We start from the raw sequence: 20,889 nt of genomic DNA, 5'->3' as shown, positions 1-20,889 counted from the left end.
CTAAAGCGGCACCGATTTTGTGACGCAGCTGCGATATTGCTAGCGATATCGCTACATGTGATACCCACCTCTGACCGGCTCTCCCCCCCCCCCCCCCCCCCCGCTGGTTATCGCTGATCACGCGAGAACGTCCTGGGCCGTTTTTCGTCGGCCGCTTCCTGCTGAGCTTCCTGCTGGCGCCGACGAGCGACGCGGGTGGAGGACGTCATCATCGCCGCGTCTGACAGGTAAGTAACGACCGCTGCTGCATCGCTGGTGAGATCTGCCTGTTTGGCTGCTCACCAGCGACCATTTAGCGATGCACCTGCGATCCTGGCCAGGTCATATCGTGGTCGGGATCGCTGGTGCAATGCTAAATGTAACGGCACCCTAAGAATGGGCAGGATGTGCTCGGGGCCGTTATTTCTTTGCTGACATTTGTCTGCTGAGGGAGAAACCAGTGACATCACAGCAGTCGGGATACTGGGAGGAAGCTAGGGATAGTAGTCCTGTGGCTCTGGCTGACAGGATGATGTGGGATATTAGGGGTAGTAGCTCAGTGGCTCTGACAGGATGATGTGGGATATTAGGAGTAGTAGTCCGATGGATCTGACAGGATGATGTGGGATATTATTGGTAGTAGTCTGGTGGCTCTGGCTGACGGCATGATGTGGGATATTAGGGGTAGTAGTCTGGTGGCTCTGGCTGACGGAATGATGTGGAATATTAGAGTGAGTGTGGCTATGTGGAGTGGGCGGGCATTGTGGAGTGGGCATGGTTTGATACAGACACACACATACAGACACACATATGTACACTCATCATTTCATCATTATATATATATATATATATATATATATATATATATATATATATAATCCATTCCCATAGGCAGACTGTATATTGTATAATGTACCCCCTATAGGAAGACTCCATATAGTATAATGCACCCCATAGGCAGACTATATTTTGTATAATGCACCCCCATAGGTAGACTATTTCGTATAAGTCAACCCCATAGGCAAACTCCATAGTATAATGCACCCCCATAAGGGGACTCTATATAATATAATGCACCCCCATAGGGAGACTCTGTTGTATAATGCACCCCCCATAGGCAAGCTCTATATAGTAAAATGCACCCCCCCATAGGGAGTATCTATATAGTTTAATGCATCCCCCATAGGCAGACTCTGTATAGTATAATGCACCCCCCATAGGCAGACTCTATATAATATAAAGCACCCCCATAAAAAATAAATAACTACAATACTCACCTATCCTCCTCTGCTCCGAGTACCCGCACAACGGGCGCCGAGTATTGACATCATCGCGCCCGCTGTCAGTGTCAGTGACGTGAGATGCTGAGAGGGGGATGATGGGAGAGGGAGTGAAATGCCCCCACTTTCATCAATGCGGTCAACTGTATTGGCATCTAGCCAATACAGTTGAACTTGCAATGACGGGCATGAGGGGCCTTCTGCTGGACCCGGGCCCCCCACCTGATCAAGGGCCCCATACTTGCCGGATGGCAGAGCAGGGAGATCGATTCTCTCTGCTCTGCCACAGAGTGTAACTGTATGGGCGCGCTGTGGACGCCGTTACAGTTACAGTAGCGTAGCTTCGGGTGGGCACTCTCAGAGCACGGGGCACCTGTGGCGACTGCCGTCTCTAACCACACGGTAGCTACGCTATTGTGGTCTATCATTCAGCCTGGGGCGATTGTCTTCAGCCTAGATATATAGGGAATATTTGGGGACAGCATTTATATCTAGATCATGATCCGGAAGTATGAAGGTAACAGGTGTAATGCGTGCTAAGGTGCAGGTTCTTTCTGCACCCGGGAGAAGTCATTTATAGGTCTGGTGACCACACATGGAGTTCAGGGTGCGCTTCATCTTTATGAAAAATATTTCCACTCCATCACTCAGGCGTCCATTGTTTCCGTCAGTCTGTTTTACATTGCTGCAATGACGATATTGGATGTGCCCTATGTGCTGCCATCATGAAGATGTGGCGTGGAGAAGATTTCTTCATATCTTCATAACACATTGAATAGATTCTTTATGATGTTACATTTTCTCATCTTCCATTCAGGTCTCCACAATATCAGATCTTCTCAATGCAGATCTTCTATATAACAGAAATTTCCTGATTGACCCATAAAGGATGAATAGGGACAGGGACAAGATGGCGAACAGGATGTTACATCTCACCGTAGAGATTCTCTTCCAGCTTACTGGAGAGGTGAGAGATTCTCATGATGTCACATTGCATCATTCTTATCTATGGGAATAACAGAAGGACAGAACTGGAGTGGTGAGGACTCTGGAAATGTCTGTAGTGAGATTTATTAATGTGTCTCTCCATAACCAGGATTACACAGTAGTGAAGAAGGCCTCTAGTGAGCGCTGTCAGGACCCTGTGTCTGAGGGATGGGGAAGACCACCTCACCCCCTGATACATGTGAACATCAATGACCAGGAGATCTCAAGACTCACCTACAAGATAATTGAGCTGCTGACTGGAGAGGTGACACTGCTGGGACATTATACTGTAATGCTATGAAGTGATCAGGGGATGATGATATCATTGTATGTGTCAGGTTCCTATAAGGTGTCAGGATGTCGCCGTCTATTTGTCCATGGAGGAGTGGGAGTATTTAGAAGGACACAAAGATCTGCACAAGGACGTCATGATGGAAGTTCCCCGGCCCCTCACACCACCAGGTAAACAGGACAAAATCCACATGGCCTTTAATTATCAGTGTCTAAAAGATGAACTCAGTCATTTTATGTGTTTCCTCCAGTTGTATTCAGTAAGAGGGAAACACCAGAGAGATGTCCCCGTCCTCTTCCACAGAACTGTAAACAAGAAAATCCTAATGTTCCTCAGGATCATCAGGTAGATGCTGCCACCATAAAGATGTGATGTGCAGAAGATTTTTTGAATCATATTGAATAGATTCTTTATGATGTTACATCAGCTCATCTTCTCCCTATTCAGGTCCCTACAATATTAAATCCTCTCAGTGAAGATTTTCTCTATAACAGAATTTTCCTGATTGATCCGTCGATGATGGATAGGAGCAGGGACAATATGATGGAGACAATATTACACCTCTCCCTAGGGATACTATTCCGGCTTACTGGAGAGGTGAGAGATTCTGATGGTGTCACATTACATCATTCTTATCCACAGGAGCAACAGATGGACAGAACAGGAGAGGTGAGGACTAAGGAAATGTCTGTAGTGAGATTTATTAATGTGTCTCTCCATAACCAGGATTACACAGTAGTGAAGAAGACCTCTAGTGAGCGCTGTCAGGCCCCTGTGTCTGAGGGATGTGGAAGACCTCTGAGCCCAATCACGGGACCTCTACCTCACCCCCTGATACATGAGGACATCAATGACCAGAAGATCCTAGAACTCACCTACAAGATGGTTGAGCTGCTGACTGGAGAGGTGACACTGCTGGGAATGCTGGGACATTATACCATAACGCTATGGAGGGAACAGGGTGATGACGGTATCATTGTATGTGTCAGGTTCTTATAAGGTGTCAGGATGTCACCGTCTATTTCTCCATGGAGGAGTGGGAATATTTAGAAGGACATAAAGATCTGTACAAGGACGTCATGATGGAGGTTCCCCAGCCCCTCACACCACCAGGTAATAGAAAGGACTAAATACACACGGCCTATAATTATCTGTATGTAAAGATTGAATTCAGTCCCTGTATGTGTTTCCTCCAGATCTCTGCAGTAAGAGAACAACACCAGCGAGAGGTCCCCGTCCTCTTCTTCCACAGGACTGTAAACAAGAAGATCCCAATGTTCCTCAGGATCATCAGGTAGATGGAGAGAAGGTGTCATGAGATCTCCCCTATGATGTGTAGACGGCTGTGAAGATCTTGTGCTCAGTCTTGTTTTATCCACCAGTATGATATGTTTTATACTTGTGTAATGAGAACGGTGGAGATGGCAGGATTAGAGCTGATCATAGATGTGACTTCTCCATCTGTCTGTGACTTTTACATTATTTGTTTCAGGGTAAATATCTGACCCATATTAATACTATAGAGACATATGTGAGGGGTGATGAGCGGTGTAAAGAGGAGATTCCTACAGATAACCGTCCAGGTGAGTAGTGACCACTAATTGCAGAGAAATCACAGATTCTTCTTGTAGAATTATATGTTGCATTTTTAGGGCTTGTTTACTCAGGACTTTTTGATGTGCATTTTTATTGACCAAAGGATTTGCTGCTTAAACAAAAGAATATATAACCCATCTGTAACACCACAATAAAGCAAGGTGAACTGAAAATGCACACTTTTACAAAATTATTATGAAAATAATTTTTATTGTATCAAAAAGTATTTAAAAACATCAAATAAACAATAAGGCAACCTCAATTGTGGGACGACAAAAAGGGCTAGTCATCCCAATACACGAATATCATATGTGCAGCAGGTATGAGACATTTAGGCTGAGTTCACACGTTGCATTTTTTTTTGCGTTTCCGCGGCGGTTTTAACCGCACGATTTTGCCGTGAAAAATAAGCATCCCAAGCATTCCTATGGGATTCCGCAATGCTGTGCTAATGCTGCGGATTTTACCGCGGCGGAATCGCTTTGCGGTAAAAAACGCAGCATGCTCATTAATTTCGCGGAATCGCGGCGATCCCGCACCCATAGGAATGCATTGTTCTGCTTACTTTCCGCATGTGGCTGTGCACACCATGCGAAAAGTAAGGAGAACATTTGCGGATGGTACCCATGGTCCGGAGGAGAGGAGACTGTCCTCCGGCCTTTGGGTACCATATCCCTGTAAAAAATAGAATTTAAAATAAAAAATATTGTTATTCTCACCTTCCGACGTCCCGCGCAGCCTTCCTGCCTCTCTCCACGCTCCCGGTCCCAGTAAGCCTTTGCGAGCGATGACGTCCGTTCTCGCGGGATCGCGAAGTCTCGCGGTCATTCACGCGACGTCATCGCGAATGACCGCGAGACGTCGCGATCCTGCGAGAACGGACATCATCGCGGTAATTCGCACAAAGGATTACTGGGACCGCGAGCGTGGAGAGAGGCAGGAAGGCTGCGCGGGACTTCGGAAGGTGAGAATAACAATATTTTTTTTATTCTTTATTATTTTTTACATTGCATCTTTTACTATTGATGCCGCATAGGCGGCCTCAATAGTAAAAAGTTGGTCACACTCGTCAAACACTATGTTTGACAAGTGTGACCAACCTGTCAATCAGTTCTCCAATCGATGCTCCAGATCGCTTGGAAAACGCTAGCAATTCTGCAAGCTAATTACGCTTGCAATATGCTAGTTTTTCCACGGGAAAATCGCGGGAATTTAAAATGCGATTTTCCCGCGGAATGGAATTCCGGAATTCTCGCGGTAATTTCCGCGAGAGTTCCGGTACGTGTGAACCCAGCCTTATAGATTGCTAGCAATCAATGGCATAAATATGATGCAATACAATTTCAAAATGCGCTAGAAAAAATTCCTACTTCCATTTATATAAGGCCGGCAACTGCCATAGCTATTATCAGCGCAAACTGAATAAAAGCCCTACTATCTGCCGAATTTCTCATATGCAACTATACAATAGTGTAAAAACACAGTGTGTCAATGATATGAGCGATATCAACGCTCAAACTAAATCTCACCTGGAAAACTGTGACATGTGGAGTGGCTGCTGCGTCCCTCACCCCAACGCACGTTTCGTCCTCTTCTTCAGGGGGCGTGACGGGGGGGAGAGCGAGAGCGGGTATTTAAATGGTCCAAAACCAATCAGAAGAGTTCAATTAATTACTCCGTTAGCTCCAATAGTACTCCCACATTGCGGCGCACCACGTCATTCTCCCGCTGCCTCAAAAAGTGTCTCGTCACCTCTGGTCAGTGAAAAAAGCCGAACAGCAGACTACCTGAATCACAGGTGAATGCGTGTCAGCAGTCACCATGTTGTCGGAGACTTTCAAGACAGGGCGCAGATAGAAATCAGCAGTGCGCACGTAGAATACATGAAGATATATAAATGTGATTCTAATTCTACCAATATAATCTGGAAACAAATATTTATTAAAAAAGCAAAAGAAAAATAACTAATAATTGTGTAGTATAATATTATCCATCTAAGTAATTTTCAAAAGACTAATCAATACGGACCTTTTATAATCTACAAAAATCAATACAGTACATAAACTAACATAATTTATATACCGTAATCATGATGTGCAACCAAATATAAAGTAATTAAATTACAGCAAAACACCAATTTATATAAATATAATACATTAAGTGAATGCATCATATACAATTAATATATAACAAATGGCTCATATAAAATAATTCCCAATACTTGTGAATAAACAAAAAAATAATAATATAAAATGCTCATAATACATTTTTAAGATTCATATTAATAATATATAAGTGAATATATAAATATAAAGTGAATATAACAATACTGATTATAAATTTACTAGATTATGGCCCGATGCTATCGCATCGGGAGGATGCGATAGCATCACACCTCTTGCCATGTTAATCCTCAACACACACTCCTCTCACGTCCACTCACTCCTTCACTCCACATACGACCCCTTCTCTCACTCCGTCTCTCATACTCACGCCGTCATCGCTGCTTTTCCACGATCCCTGACATCATCTTCCACCGACGCCATTTTGGATCCCGACGTCGTCCTTGCCGGCGACATGTTCTTGCGGCGACGCCATCTTGACTATCGCGGGATTTCGCCGATCCAAAATGGCGTCGCCGCAAGAACATGTCGCCGGCGTGGTGGACGTCTGGATCTAGGAGGGCGCCGGCGGAAGAAGATGTCGGGGATCGTGGATCAGCGGCGATGACGGCGTGAGTATGAGAGACGGAGTGAGAGAAAGGGTCGTATGTGGAGTGAAAGAGTGAGTGGACGTGAGTGGAGATGGTGAAAGGTGAGAGGAGTGTGTGTGTTGAGGGTTAACATGGAAAGAGGTTTGCGGTGACGTCACCGGTTACAACTGGACGGAAGTTGTTACAACCGGAAGCTGCTTAGGGCATTTATTATTATAGATTACAGTGCACAAACTAATATACACCATTCCATTAGATTAAACTTGATAGAAGTATCCATCACGATATAGACTCCTCCTTAAATTCTCCATGAAGCCAAAGCACAATGACAACAAAATAGAATTTCCATCTGTACTAAAATAAAAATAATAAAAATTAAAAAATAATAATAAAACATGAAAAACACTCCCTACAACCCCTAAAAATATATATATGCAAAATACATATATATATTTATATTCACATATAAATTCATGAATAGCCTATACAACCCCATTACAAGAAAGCACTGAATCCAAAACTTTCAATTAACCCATTTGGGACTAAAGTCCCCAACCTATAAATCCATTTGCACTTCAATTTAGCAAGATTTTTTCCCAAATCACCTCCTCTTGATCCCATTTGGATAACATCAATTCCCTTCGCAACCAATAGACTCGAATCACTGTTATGATAATGGAAGAAATGACGAGGTACAGTTTTGAGAAGAGACGGATCAGAAACTGTTTGACCGTTCTCAATGTCCCTGACATGTTCCCTAATGCGTACACGTAATTCCCGTGTTGTAAGCCCAATATAAAATTTTACACATGGACATTGCACACAATATACAACCCCTTTGGTTGAACAAGTAATGAAATGTCTGATAATAAAATTACGGGTACCACTTGCATTCGAAAATTCTTTGGCTTTAACCATGTGATCACATCCTTCACAATGCCCGCAAGGGAAAAATCCCTTTATCTCTAGCCAAGTGTTATTAGCAGTCGATGGTGTCTCATAGTGGCTATGTACTAGCAAATCTTTGAGATTTTTTGATCTCCTTGTGGTTATCAAAAGTGAAGAGGGTAAACATTTACTCAAAACGGGATATGACAACAAAGTAGACCAATGTTTTTTAATAATTTCTTTAAACTCAGACCATTGGCTATTGAGCGTGGAAATTAAACGAACTTGGTTGTCTGTGTCTTTCTTAACTGTATTCCTATATAACAAATCTTTTCTGTGGGTATATTTAGCACGATGATATCCATAAGAAATCATTTTTTTACTATACCCCCTATCATGGAATCTTTTCCTCAGAATTTTAGATTGATGTTCAAAGGAATACTCATCTGAGCAAATACGCTTAACTCTCAAAAACTGACCCGTTGATATCCCTCTTATAGTGGATATGGGATGGGAAGATGTTGCATGCAACAAGGTGTTAGTTGCAGTAGGTTTTCTATATACCTCTGTCATAATACCTCCATTTGATGATGTCTTGATTTGAATATCTAAAAAATCAAGCTCCCTACCGGCTTTATAGGTCAATTTAATATTCAAATCATTTTGATTAAGTCTGGCCATTAAGCAATCCAAGTCCTGTTGGGGACCCTCCCTTATGAACCACACATCATCGATGTATCTCATCCAATGATGTGTGTTCTCAATGCCGGGCACAGGGTTGCTAATGAAGATCTCCCTTTCCCATCCACCCAAGAACAAATTAGCGTACGAGGGTGCGCAGGAAGCCCCCATCGCAGTACCCTGTTTTTGTAAAAAAAATTTTTTGTTAAAAATAAAACAATTATGGGTCAAAATAATTTCCAACAGGACTAAGAGCAAATCCACAAGATGTGCATCAAGATTGCTTGTTTTCAATTACCACGATGCTGATGCTAAACCACCTTTATGCTTAATCGATGTATATAGGGATGCCACGTCTGCCGTGACCATAATCATGTTTTCAGTTAAATACATATTGTCCAATCTCTGCAAAGCAGACGTGGTATCCCTAATATACGATGGAAGGCTGGTAACCAATGGCCTGAGATAAAACTCCAGTGTGTCACAGATAATTTCGCATAAACCATCGTTACCTGCCACAATTGGTCTCCCTGGGGGATTGAGAGGATCTTTATGAATCTTGGGGATTAAATAAAAAGTTGGAAGTTTTGGACTTAATTTTTGTATAGCTTCCAAAATTGACTTGGGGATTGTACCAACAGTAACCGCTTAGGGCCCTACTGTATGAGCTTTATGAAAATCAGGCCTACAAATTGTTAAATGATTACAATTGTTATCGCAGGTTACCTTCTAATCCCTTATTAGCATATCAGGAGGAACTGATTTCTATTCTTGAAGAAGCGGTTACTGTTGGTACAATCCCCAAGTCAATTTTGGAAGCTATACCCGTACCCGTGGTACCCTTAATTTTATTATATTTCATTATTTGTTCAACCAAAGGGGTTGTATATTGTGTGCAATGTCCATGTGTAAAATTTTATATTGGACTTACAACACAGGAATTACGTGTACGCATTAGGGAACATGTTAGGGACATTGAGAACGGACAAACAGTTTCTGATCCGTCTCTTCTCAAAACTGTACCTCGTCATTTCTTCCATTATCATAACAGTGATTCGAGTCTATTGGTTGCGAAGGGAATTGATGTTATCCAAATGGGATCAAGAGGAGGTGATTTGGGAAAAAATCTTGCTAAATTGAAGTGCAAATGGATTTATAGGTTGGGGACTTTAGTCCCAAATGGGTTAAATGAAAGTTTTGGATTCAGTGCTTTCTTGTAATGGGGTTGTATAGGCTATTCATGAATTTATATGTGAATATAAATATATATATGTATTTTGTATATATATATTTTTAGGGGTTGTAGGGAGTGTTTTTCAGGTTTTATTATTATTTTTTAATTTTTATTATTTTTATTTTAGTACAGATAGAAATTCTATTGTTTGTTGTCATTGTGCTTTGGCTTCATGGAGAATTTAAGGAGTCTATCGTGATGGATTCCTCTATCAAGTTTAATCTAATGGAATGGTGTATATTAGTTTGTGCACTGTAATAAATTTATAATCGGTATTATTATATTCACTTTATATTTATATATTCACTTATATATTATTAATATGAATCTTAAAAATGTATTATGAGCATTTTATATTATTATTTTTTTTTGTTTATTCACAAGTATTGGGAATTACCGTATTTTTCGCTTTATAAGACGATCCGGATTATAAGACGCCCCCCAAATTTTGAGGAGAAAAATAGGAAAAAACATTTTTTAATAAAATGGTGGTGCTTCTTATAATCCAGGCGTCTTATTGCTTACCGCTCTGTCCCCTGGTGCTGTCACCCACTCTGTCCCCTACTCTGTCCCCGGGGTGCTGTCGCCCACTCTGTCCCCGAGGTGCTGTCGCCCACTCTGTCACCGGGGTGCTGCCGCCCACTCTGTACCTGGTGCTGCCGCCACCGTGCTGGGTCCTCCGGGTGCTGCCGCCGCCGTGCTGGGTCCCTCAGGTGCTGCTGGCGCCACGCTGTGTCCCCCGGTGCCTGCCGCCGCCGTGCTCTGTCCCTTGCTGCGTTGGGGGCTCTGCAGTTCCATCCATGCCTGTGCGGTGGCTTGCTTCCTGGAAAATGGCCGCCGCACAAGCGCAGATGGAGATCTCGGCATTGAAATCTCGGGAGATGAGATTTCAGCGCTGAAATCTCATCTCCTGACATTTCAGTGCCGAAATCTCCATCTGCGCTTGCGCGGCAGCCATTTTCCAGGAAGCAAGCCACCGCACAGGCATGGATGGAACGGCAGAGCCCCCCACGCAGCAAGGGACAGAGTCCGGCGGCGGCAGGCACCGGGGCACACAGCGTGGTGGCGGCAGCACCCGAGGGACCCAGCGCTGTGGCGGCAAGTAACGGACACCCGCAGCGGCAGCACAATAAAAGTTATGTTTGCATTGTAAGACGCACCCCTATTTTCCCCCCAAATTTGGGGGAAAAAAAGTGCGTCTTACAAAGCAAAAAATACGGTATTTATTTTATATGAGCCAATTGTTATTTATTAATTGTATATGATGTATTCACTTAATGTATTATATTTATAGAAATTGGTGATTTGCTGTAATTTAATTACTTTATATTTGGTTGCACATCATGATTATATAAATTATGTTAGTTTATGTACTGTATTGATTTTTGTGGATTACAAAAGGTCCGCATTGATTAGTCTTTTGAAAATTACTTAGATGGATAATATTATACTACACAATTATTAGTTATTTTTCTTTTGGTTTTTTTTAATAAATATTTGTTTCCTGATTATATTGGTAGAATTAGAATCACATTTATATATCTCTATGTATTCTACGTGCGCGCTGCTGATTTCTATCTGCGCCCTGTCTTGAAAGTCTCCGGCAACATGGTGACTGCTGACACGTATTCATCTGTGATTCAGGTAGTCTGCTGTTCGGCTTTTTTTACTGACCGGAGGTGATGAGACACTTTTTGAGGCAGCGGGAGAATGACGTGGTGCGCCGCAATGTGGGAGTACTATTGGAGCTAACGGAGTAATTAATTGAACTCTTCTGATTGGTTTTGGACCATTTAAATACCCGCTCTCCCTCTCCCCCCGTCACGCCCCCTGAAGAAGAGGACGAAACGCGTCGGGGTGAGGGACGCGGCAGCCACTCCACACGTCACAGTTTTCCAGGTGAGATTTAGTTTGAGCGTTGATATCGCTCATATCATTGACACACTATGTGTTTTTACACTATTGTATAGTTGCATATGAGAAATTTGGCAGATAGTAGGGCTTTTATTCAGTTTGTGCTGATAATAGCTATGGCAGCTGCCGGGCTTATATAAATGGAAGTAGGAATTTTTTCTAGCGCATTTTGAAATCATATTGTATCATATTTATGCCATTAATTGCTAGCAATCTAAAAATGTTTCATACCTGCTGCACATATGATATTCGTGTATTGGGGTGACTAGCCCTTTTTGTCGTCCCACAATTGAGGTTGCCTTATTGTTTATTTGATGTTTTTAAATACTTTTTGATATAATAAAAATTATTTTTATAATAATTTTGTAAAAGTGTGCATTTTCTGTTCACCTTGCTTTATTGTGGTGTTACAGATGGGTTATATATGGCATATGGCACATTGTAGGAGATCTGGATCTCAGGTTGATTAAAATTAAACAAAAGAACGCAGTATTCAGTATATTTTTCTATTAAAGCATTTTAGCTACAACATTTCACAGGCTAAAGCTAAAGTAATACAGTTTCCCCACAAAAACGAATATAGGGCCGATCTCTGTACAATCTGCTCTTACCGTTTGGTCATGTGATTGCGCCAGCCTAACTCATCCACAGCAGGAAAGGATTAGTCTCGGCTGCGGATAGTGATTGGATAAATCGGTCACTAGTTCATCCTCAAGAGGAGGCATGGAGACTGGCGGGGCACCTGGCCATCAGGGGAAGGGGATTATTAGTAATAATGATATCTCATGAGAGATAAACCCTTGAGGGCCATGGACTTGGCATCAGCGTGTATAGGGCATGTGTTGTGTATGAGTCCCACCATGGACTTGATGTGATGACTGTACAGAAGAGGTAAGTAACCCCCTTATACGATAGATGTCTATGACCTCAAGTTAAGGATTCAGAGAATATGTAGAAGCAGGACTTGTACAGCGATAATCCAGCAACACATAGAAAGGTTAATACATCACGTTTATTCCTTGGTTAAAACTTTTCCTTCTGTGCAGGTTTGTGCTAACAAAAAACACATACACTTATGGCGACATCCCCGCCGACGCGTTTCATGCTTGTTCACAGCCCTTATTCATAGCTCGGGGAACAATACCCATTATCAGAGTATTAAACACTGGTGATTACATGGTACAGGAATAATCACTTAATCCAACAGTAGAAAATAGATCGTAATAACATAGAAATGAGATAAAATAATAAAAAGAGAAAAATATACTGTATATAAAGTGTTGACCGACTTACATGAGATCCGTCTCTTCAAGCCTCAAGATATAGTGCTCATTTTGTCTCCTGTCTTAGAAGGATTAGTTTCTATTCTCCTCCTCTTGAGGGATTGTTAACCCTTTCAATACTATCAGAAAAAAGCAATACAGAAAAAGGTGCACACCTAAGAGTACAAAACCAAATATATTTTATTAAACACCAAGATTAAAAACAAGTAAAACCAAAGCCTCCCCATAGATACATATGGATCCATATGTACGTATTAATATGATTTATTACAATAATGAATATATAGAATAATAGATACTATTAGATCCCTCAGGATTCAAGAAATGCAATCAAATACATACCAATATTACAGTATAGGCACTAATGGATCCCTAGGTGAAATAAATAAGTCCAGACAGATATACAGTCATGGCCAAAATTGTTCCAGAAAATGAAGTATTTCTCCTAGAAAATGTTTGCAATTACACATGTTTTGTTATACACATTTATTTATTTTACTAGATTATGGCCCGATGCTATCGCATCGGGAGGATGCGATAGCATCACACCTCTTGCCATGTTAACCCTCAACACACACACTCCTCAACACACACTCCTCTCACCTTTCACCATCTCCACTCACGTCCACTCACTCCTTCACTCCACATACGACCCCTTCTCTCACTCCGTCTCTCATACTGACGCCGTCATCGCCGCTGCTCCACGATCCCCGACATCTTCCACCGGCGCCATCCTGGATCCAGACGTCCTTCCACGCCGGCGACATGTTCTTGCGGCGACGCCATCTTGAGTATCGTGAAATCCTGCGATACTCAAGATGGCGTCGCCGGAAGAACATGTCGCCGGCGTGGACGACGTCGGGATTCAAAATGGCGTCGGCGAAATCTCACGATTTTTCGCTGACGCCATTTTGGATCCCGACGTCGTCCTCACCGGCGACATGTTCTTGCGGCGACGCCATCTTGAGTATCGCGGGATTTCGCCGATCCAAAATGTCGTCGCCGCAAGAACATGTCGCCGGCATGGATGCCGTCGGGATCCAAAATGGCGGCGGCGAAATCTCGCGAGATTTCGCCGCCGCCATTTTGGATCCCGACAGCATCCATGCTGGCGACATGCTCTTGCGGCGACGCCATCTTGAGTATCGCGGGATTTCACGATACTCAAAATGGCGTCGCCGCAAGAGCCTGTCGCCGGCGTGGAGGACGTCTGGATCCAGGATGGCGCTGGCGTAAGAAGATGTCGGGGATCGTGGATTAGCGGCGATGACGGCGTGAGTATGAGAGACTGAGTGAGAGAAGGGGTCGTATGTGGAGCGAAAGAGTGAGTGGACGTGAGTGGAGATGGTGAAAGGTGAGAGGAGTGTGTGTTGCGGAGTGTGTGTGTTGAGGAGGAGTGGTGTGTTGAGGGTTAACATGGAAAGAGGTGTGCGGTGACATCACCGGTTACAACTGGACGGAAGTTGTTACAACCGGAAGCTGCTCAGGGCATTTATTATTATAGATATATATTGGAACAACGCAAAAAAACATATAAAAAAGGCAAAATGTACATCATTTCGCACAAAACCCCCAAAAGGAGCCAGGCAAAATTGATGGCACCTTTCCTAAATTGTGGGTAAGCAAAGTTGTTTCAAGCATGTGATGCTCGTTCAAACTAACCTGTGGCAAGTAACAGGTGTGGGCAATATGAAAATCACACCTGAAATCAGATAAAAAGGAGAAAAGTTGGCTCAATCTTTGCATTGTGTGTCTGTATGTCTCACACTAAGCATGGAGAACAGAAAGAGGAGAAGAGAAATGTCTGAGGACTTGAGAATCAAAAATGTTGAACAATATCAACAATCTCAAGGTTACAAGTCCATCACCAGACATCTTGATGTTCTTTTGTCCATGGTGCTCAACATAATCAAGACGTTTACAACTCATGGCACTGTAGCAAATCTCTCTGGACGTGGATGGCAGATAAAAATTAATGAAAGGTTGTAATGCAGGATAGTCCAGATGGTGGTAAGCAGCCCCAATGAAGTTGCAACAAAATTCAAACTGTCCTGCAAGCTCGGGTGCATCAGTGACAGCACGAACTATCCATCAACATTTGAAACTCTATGCCAGGAGAAATAGGAGGACCGCACTGCTAATACAGAGACATAAAAAAACTAGACTGCAGTTTGTTAAAATGTTCATGAGTAAGCCAAAATCCTTCTGGGAAAGCGTCTCATGGACAGATGAGACCAAGACAGAGCTTTTTGATAAACCACATCATTCTACTATGTACTGAAAGTGGAATGAGTCCTACAAAGAAAAGAACACAGTACCTATAGTCAAATATAGTGGAGGTTCAAAGATGTTTTGGGGTTATTTTGTGGCCTCTGGCACTGTTAGCCATGACTGTGTGCAAGACATTATGAAATTTGAAGATTACCAAAGAATTTTAGGTTGCAATTTAGTGACCAGTGTCAGAAAGCTGTGCTTGCGTCCTAGGTCATGGGTCATTCAGCAGAACAATTACCCCAAGCAAACTTCAAGAAGCACCCAAGAAGCACTGGAGAGTTCTGAAGAAGCCAGGAACAAGTCTGGATCTAAATCCCATTGATAACTGTGGAGAGACCTGGAGCAGTCTGCAAAAGAAGAGTGTTCCAAAATTCCAGTTGAGAGGTGTAAGAAGCTTGTTAATTGTTATAGGAAGCGATTGATTGCTGTTATTTATTCCAAAGGGTGTGCATTTTGTGCAACCAAATATTAAGCTGAAGCTCCCAACAATTTTGTCAGGCTCATGTTGAGAGTTTTGTATAAAATTATGTCTAGTTTTCATTTTTTTCTGTTAAGTATGTTTATAACAAAACTTGTGTACTTGCAATAATGTTCTGGGAGAAATACTTCATTTTCTGCAACAATTTCAAGGGTGGCAACACTTTCAGCCATGACTGTAAATCCATATCATAACAACCTCACAGTGTACCATACCAAAGCCAATTAAATGTTGAAATAAGTACAAAATATCAAGAAAATGCCAGAAAAGCAACTCAACAGCCCTTATCATGCATAAGTAATAAAAAAATACATAAATGAAAAATAGTTGTAATATCACAATTAAAAAAGGAAAAAATATTAATAAAAATATAAATTTAAAGAGCACCAGAAAGTATTAATTGTGTTGTCTACCAAAATAACCAAATATAAAAATAATATATTACCATTGGTGGATGTGAAATAAAGGATTGCACAAATAAAGTTTGTTATAGGGACCATATAAAGAGGCAATCAATGGAGGGTACATATTAGTGCCAGATAAAGGCATGAATGAGGAGAGACTCCAAGTGTATTGCTGAAAAGAAAAGCAGCTTCCTTAGGGGAGAAAGGCAACAAAAAGTAGTTTAGCCCTTTTACAACCTAGGTATGTCAAAAGTCGTGTCCATGCCATCGATGTGGGCTTTGACGCTGAGCCTGCATCTTTCCTGGCACATAACACCTGATCTGATCACCTGTCATGTGCCTCTAACAGCCGTAAATGGATCTGAGATCCACCTCTCGACCGGTGTTCATAGGAGATTGCGATTTCTGCTATCCATAGCAGTGCTGAATTCCTGTTATGTGTAGCACAGGCAATCAGGTGATTGCAGCAAGTCACCTAAGGGGGCTATTGAAGCTAGTACAAAGATTTAAAAAAAAGTTTAAAAAATAAATAAAAACACAAAAATTCAAAAAACCCACCTGAAAAAAACAAAATACACATATTTGATATCGCTGTGTTCAGAAATATCCGATTTAGCAAAAAATAAAGTACTGTATATTTCGGACTAAAAAATGCACTTTTTTCCTCCAAACATTTGGAGAAAAATTTGGGATGCGTCTTACAGTCCGGATGTACCTGCTGTGGCTGAGGAGGTGAGGGAGTGGCAGTGGTGGATGAGCGGCTCACAGTTGGCAGGAGCCGGCTGCTGCAGCTAACCCCTGTCCCTGCTGCTAAAAATAAATAAATATTCACTGCTCCTCACGCCCATAATCCCTCCCACCTCTATGCACTGAAGCCAACTCCAGTCAGGCATGCAGGGAGTCCCTGTGAAACAGGAAATAGCCGCTGACTGGCATTTTACGGTTTATGAAGTAAAAAAATAATCTAGGTGGTCATGCAGAGAAGTGTGAGGCAGCTGGTCATCTAAGCATGGGATGAGGCAGGAAGCTGTTCAGGAGTAAGCCAAGATTAATTATTAATAATGATTCATAGTTTATTGGAAAAAATATACCTTTTTTTTGGCAGATAACTGGACCATGATCTCAGAGAAATACCTGATATTTTCAGATTTTAATGCAAATGATCCTAGTATCACACCTGATACTTTTGAAGAGCATCCCATTACACCAGACATACCTCTAATCCTTGTTAAGAAAAATAAATATAACAAAAGGGATGGTGAACATCAAGGAGCACACACAAGAAAGAAGCCATTTTCATGTTCAGAATGTGGGAAATGTTGTAATTCGAAGTATGATCTTACTAAACATCACAGAATTCACACAGGAGAGAAACCATTTTCATGCTCAGAATGTGTAAAAAGTTTTGCAGAGAAATCATCTCTTGTTCAGCATCAGAAAATTCACACAGGGGAGAAGCCATTTTCATGTTCAGAATGTGGGAAATGTTTCATAATTAAATCTCATCTTACTAAACATCAGAGAATTCACACAGGAGAGAAGCCATTTTCATGCTCAGAATGTGTAAAATGTTTTTCAGACAAATCATCTCTTGCTCAGCATCAGAAAATTCACACAGGGGAGAAGCCATTTTCATGTTCAGAATGTGGGAAACGTTGTATAAAGAAATCTGATCTTACTAAACATCAGAGGATTCACACAGGGGAGAAGCCATTTTCATGTTCAGAATGTGGGAAATGTTTTAGTCAGAATACAAATCTTGCTACACATTTGAAAATTCACAAAGTGAAGAAGCCATTTTCATGTTCCGAATGTGGGAAATGTTTTATAGTGGAATCTGATCTTACTAAACATCAGATAATGCACACAGGGGAGAAGCCATTTTCATGTTCCGAATGTGGGAAATGTTGTACAACAAAATCTCGTCTTACTAAACATCAGCAAATTCACAGAGGGGAGAAGCCATTTTCATGTTCCGAATGTAGGAAATGTTGTACAACAAAATCTTGTCTTACTAAACATCAGCAAATTCACAAAGGGGAGAAGCCATTTTCATGTTCCGAATGTGGGAAATACTTTCAAAAGAAAAGAACTCTTAATAGACATCTGAGAATTCACTCAAGGGAGTAGTCATTTTTCTCCTCGAATATGGGAAATATTTTACAAACACTTGAAATCTAGTTACACATTGGAGAATTCATACAGGGGAGAAGTAATTTTCATTTTCAGAATGTGTGGAAAATTTTCTTACATATTTAATTTTTTTACTAAGAAAAATCACAGGCAGGTAGATACTTTCTTTTAAATAATTTACTTGGCAATTTATGCAAATTACGATCAATATAAATTCACATGTTGTCATATAAGAGAAATGAAAAACAATTTACGGCACTAAATGATTAATAAATATCAGCAATTACCAATAAACAATGGCAATAAAGCAACTATAAACTGATTGGCCACTTTATTATAGACACCCATCTATTTCTATGTTGGGCCTCCTCCGCTCTTTCTAAGTGCAGCAATTTCTTGTCACAAAAAATTGAAATGCAGGAATATTGGCCCATGAAGGCTGGATATCTTCTCGCAAGCATGGCAAAAAACGCTAATTTAGACGTCAGTGATTTTATTGTGGTCTGAGTTTCATCTGTTCTTTTGATCATTGTCATCAGAGTTTTGGTTAGAATTGTCATCAGTTTTTCTGTGATGAATAAAAAATTGATGGCGGTTTCACGTTTATATATACAGTATAAGCTTAATTTTAAAGTGAACTCGTTAAATTATTCATGTTTCCGAAACCAAAGGCAGCATGAGTAACATTTGAACAAATGGCCGACAAAGAAGAGTTCACTGCGACTTTTTCCTGCTCTTCGGAATCTCACACACTTGCGAAGTAATCGAATGAGTGCAATCCAGCATGCTGCGATTGCATACGAGAATCAGATCACACTACAATTGGATATCAACCGAGTGCAGTGCTATTCCCACGGACACCGGCAATGGAGGAGATGGAGAAATTAATTTCTCCGTCTCTTACTTTTTTGTGCTTCGATCCTGTCATGCAAGAGGATCGAAGCACAGAGCACTGACACTCAGATCATGCTTGCTGCAGAGCAGAAGTGGGTCATTAGCATATCGCATCCGATGTTCTCGCATCTGATGCCATACACTAATGTGACTCCAGCCTTAATGATAGACCTGTCTCTCCCATATCTTTATGTAGGAAGATTTGTCCACTGCTAAGAGCTGGGCTGAGAGAAGCAGCAGCAGACTTATTTTTTCTTTCCCCGCCATCTCTTCATACTAAAAAAAATACCTAACTGCAATCATGTCTTCAGGCACTGATTCATTCTGTCCTTGGGCAACAATAATCATGTGACTTGTTCCCTTTAAATGTTCTGTGTATAAGATTAGAATAACTGTAATAATACTTGTGGAGACACGGGGGGTGAGCAGGTGCCCTAGACCGCTAGCTAAAACCCCATGGACCAGGGCTCATCCCACCGAACGCCTGCTGTCCTTATACCTTGGGCGTAATATTACTCAGACAACACAGGGTAAGGTAAAACAGTGTGGCAATACTTTATTGAACCAAAAAAACAGGTAAATAAAACATAGAACAGTCACAGCAAAATACCCAAGATGGTGCCAAAATTATAGCGTCTCACCCTTCAGCTGACTCGCCGGGACAAGAATGACTGTGACATCAAAGCTTCCAGGGCCGACTACCCCCACCTGTATGTAGCAGGCACAGAGAGACGTTAATGACAAGCATAGGAAGCTGAGTCAATTGAGGTGCAAGGCCTGATGACCGGTGGGTCACAACCTGGCTTCTCCGAACGTCTCCATGGAAACAGGTGACTGGTCAGTCCCAATCCTGGCTTTCCCAAATGTATCCATGCGGCTCAGGTGACCGGTGGGTCCACATCCTGACTGCTCCAAACGTATCCATGGGTTCAGTGATGGTCAACGGAGCAGACTTGAATTCTTTGAGTCGGGACTGTTGTCCCTTATGCTGACATCCTGTAGAATGTCAAATCTATGTCCCTTGTGATGGAGACATGATGTCTTAGCTTCTGTCTTGTAGAGTGTTCCTGGCTGTGGTTTTGTAAAGAGTGTTTGGTTCTTTGGATCTCTTGATCTCTTGGATGTTTGGATGCCTTGGATATTTGGATGTCTCTTCTTACAAAGGAATATCCCCTTTTTATAGTTCAAAATTGTTCTTCAAGCCATTATTCACAGGTCAAGAGGAAGAGGTGATGAAATTAACTTGCATTGTTTTATTATTTACTTTAGTTTATCCTTCAATGTTTGCAAGTCAACAAACTGCATGGCCTGGTATAATGTTTAATCAGCATATCAGCAAATATCATTGTTCTGTCATCCTACATTCCTGTTTTGTAAAGATAACAGTGCAATAAACTGTAAGAGGTAACCAACAACCATTCTTCAATTTACAAATATCAATTTAAACTATAAGAAGGGTCAACATTTCAGAGTCTTGACCATCCGAAGAAAGAAACTCAAAAATCAACATATACCATATTTTTTGGATTATAAGACGTACTTTTTTTCCTTCAAATTTGCGGGGAAAATGGGGGTGCGTCTTATAATGTGGATATACCTTATCGGCCAAGGTGGAGCAGGTCCCAAGGTTGCTGCTGGTTGAGGTAAGAGTGGAGCGCTGCTGCAGGCCGCAAGTTGGGATGAGGGGGTGTTCCGGTTTGAGCCGCTGCGGGTGTTCAATGGTGCGGGGGCTCTGCTGACATTTTGTGAAAGCCCCAGCACTTCCATGGTTTACTGTGCGGTGGACTCTGAGAAAATGGCTGCCGGTGGCCGGCACATGCGCAGATGGAGATCTCGGCACCAAGACCTCGGGAGATGAG

General features: G+C 41.8%; 1 protein-coding gene across 1 annotated transcript in view; it reads left to right on the top strand.

Moving 5' to 3' along the window:
• The window catches only part of LOC141051008 (uncharacterized), a 407,743-nt gene that overhangs the window by 251,913 nt on the left and 134,941 nt on the right, over window positions 1–20,889 (top strand). Inside the window, 10 exon segments of the mRNA XM_073547784.1 lie at window positions 2,077–2,226; window positions 2,356–2,511; window positions 2,585–2,708; window positions 2,789–2,883; window positions 2,986–3,135; window positions 3,265–3,444; window positions 3,528–3,651; window positions 3,735–3,832; window positions 4,031–4,121; window positions 17,109–17,984. Of these exon segments, the coding sequence (XP_073403885.1) occupies window positions 2,149–2,226; window positions 2,356–2,511; window positions 2,585–2,708; window positions 2,789–2,883; window positions 2,986–3,135; window positions 3,265–3,444; window positions 3,528–3,651; window positions 3,735–3,832; window positions 4,031–4,121; window positions 17,109–17,984 (1,972 nt within the window). The 5' untranslated portion in view covers window positions 2,077–2,148.

This window comes from Dendrobates tinctorius, unplaced genomic scaffold, assembly GCF_039654945.1.
Source record: "Dendrobates tinctorius isolate UK_male_01 unplaced genomic scaffold, ASM3965494v1 ptg000155l, whole genome shotgun sequence".
In the NCBI taxonomy this organism is placed as follows: Eukaryota; Metazoa; Chordata; class Amphibia; order Anura; family Dendrobatidae; genus Dendrobates; species Dendrobates tinctorius.
Note: the sequence above shows the minus strand (reverse complement) of the source record. Positions and strands in the feature narration are given on the sequence as shown.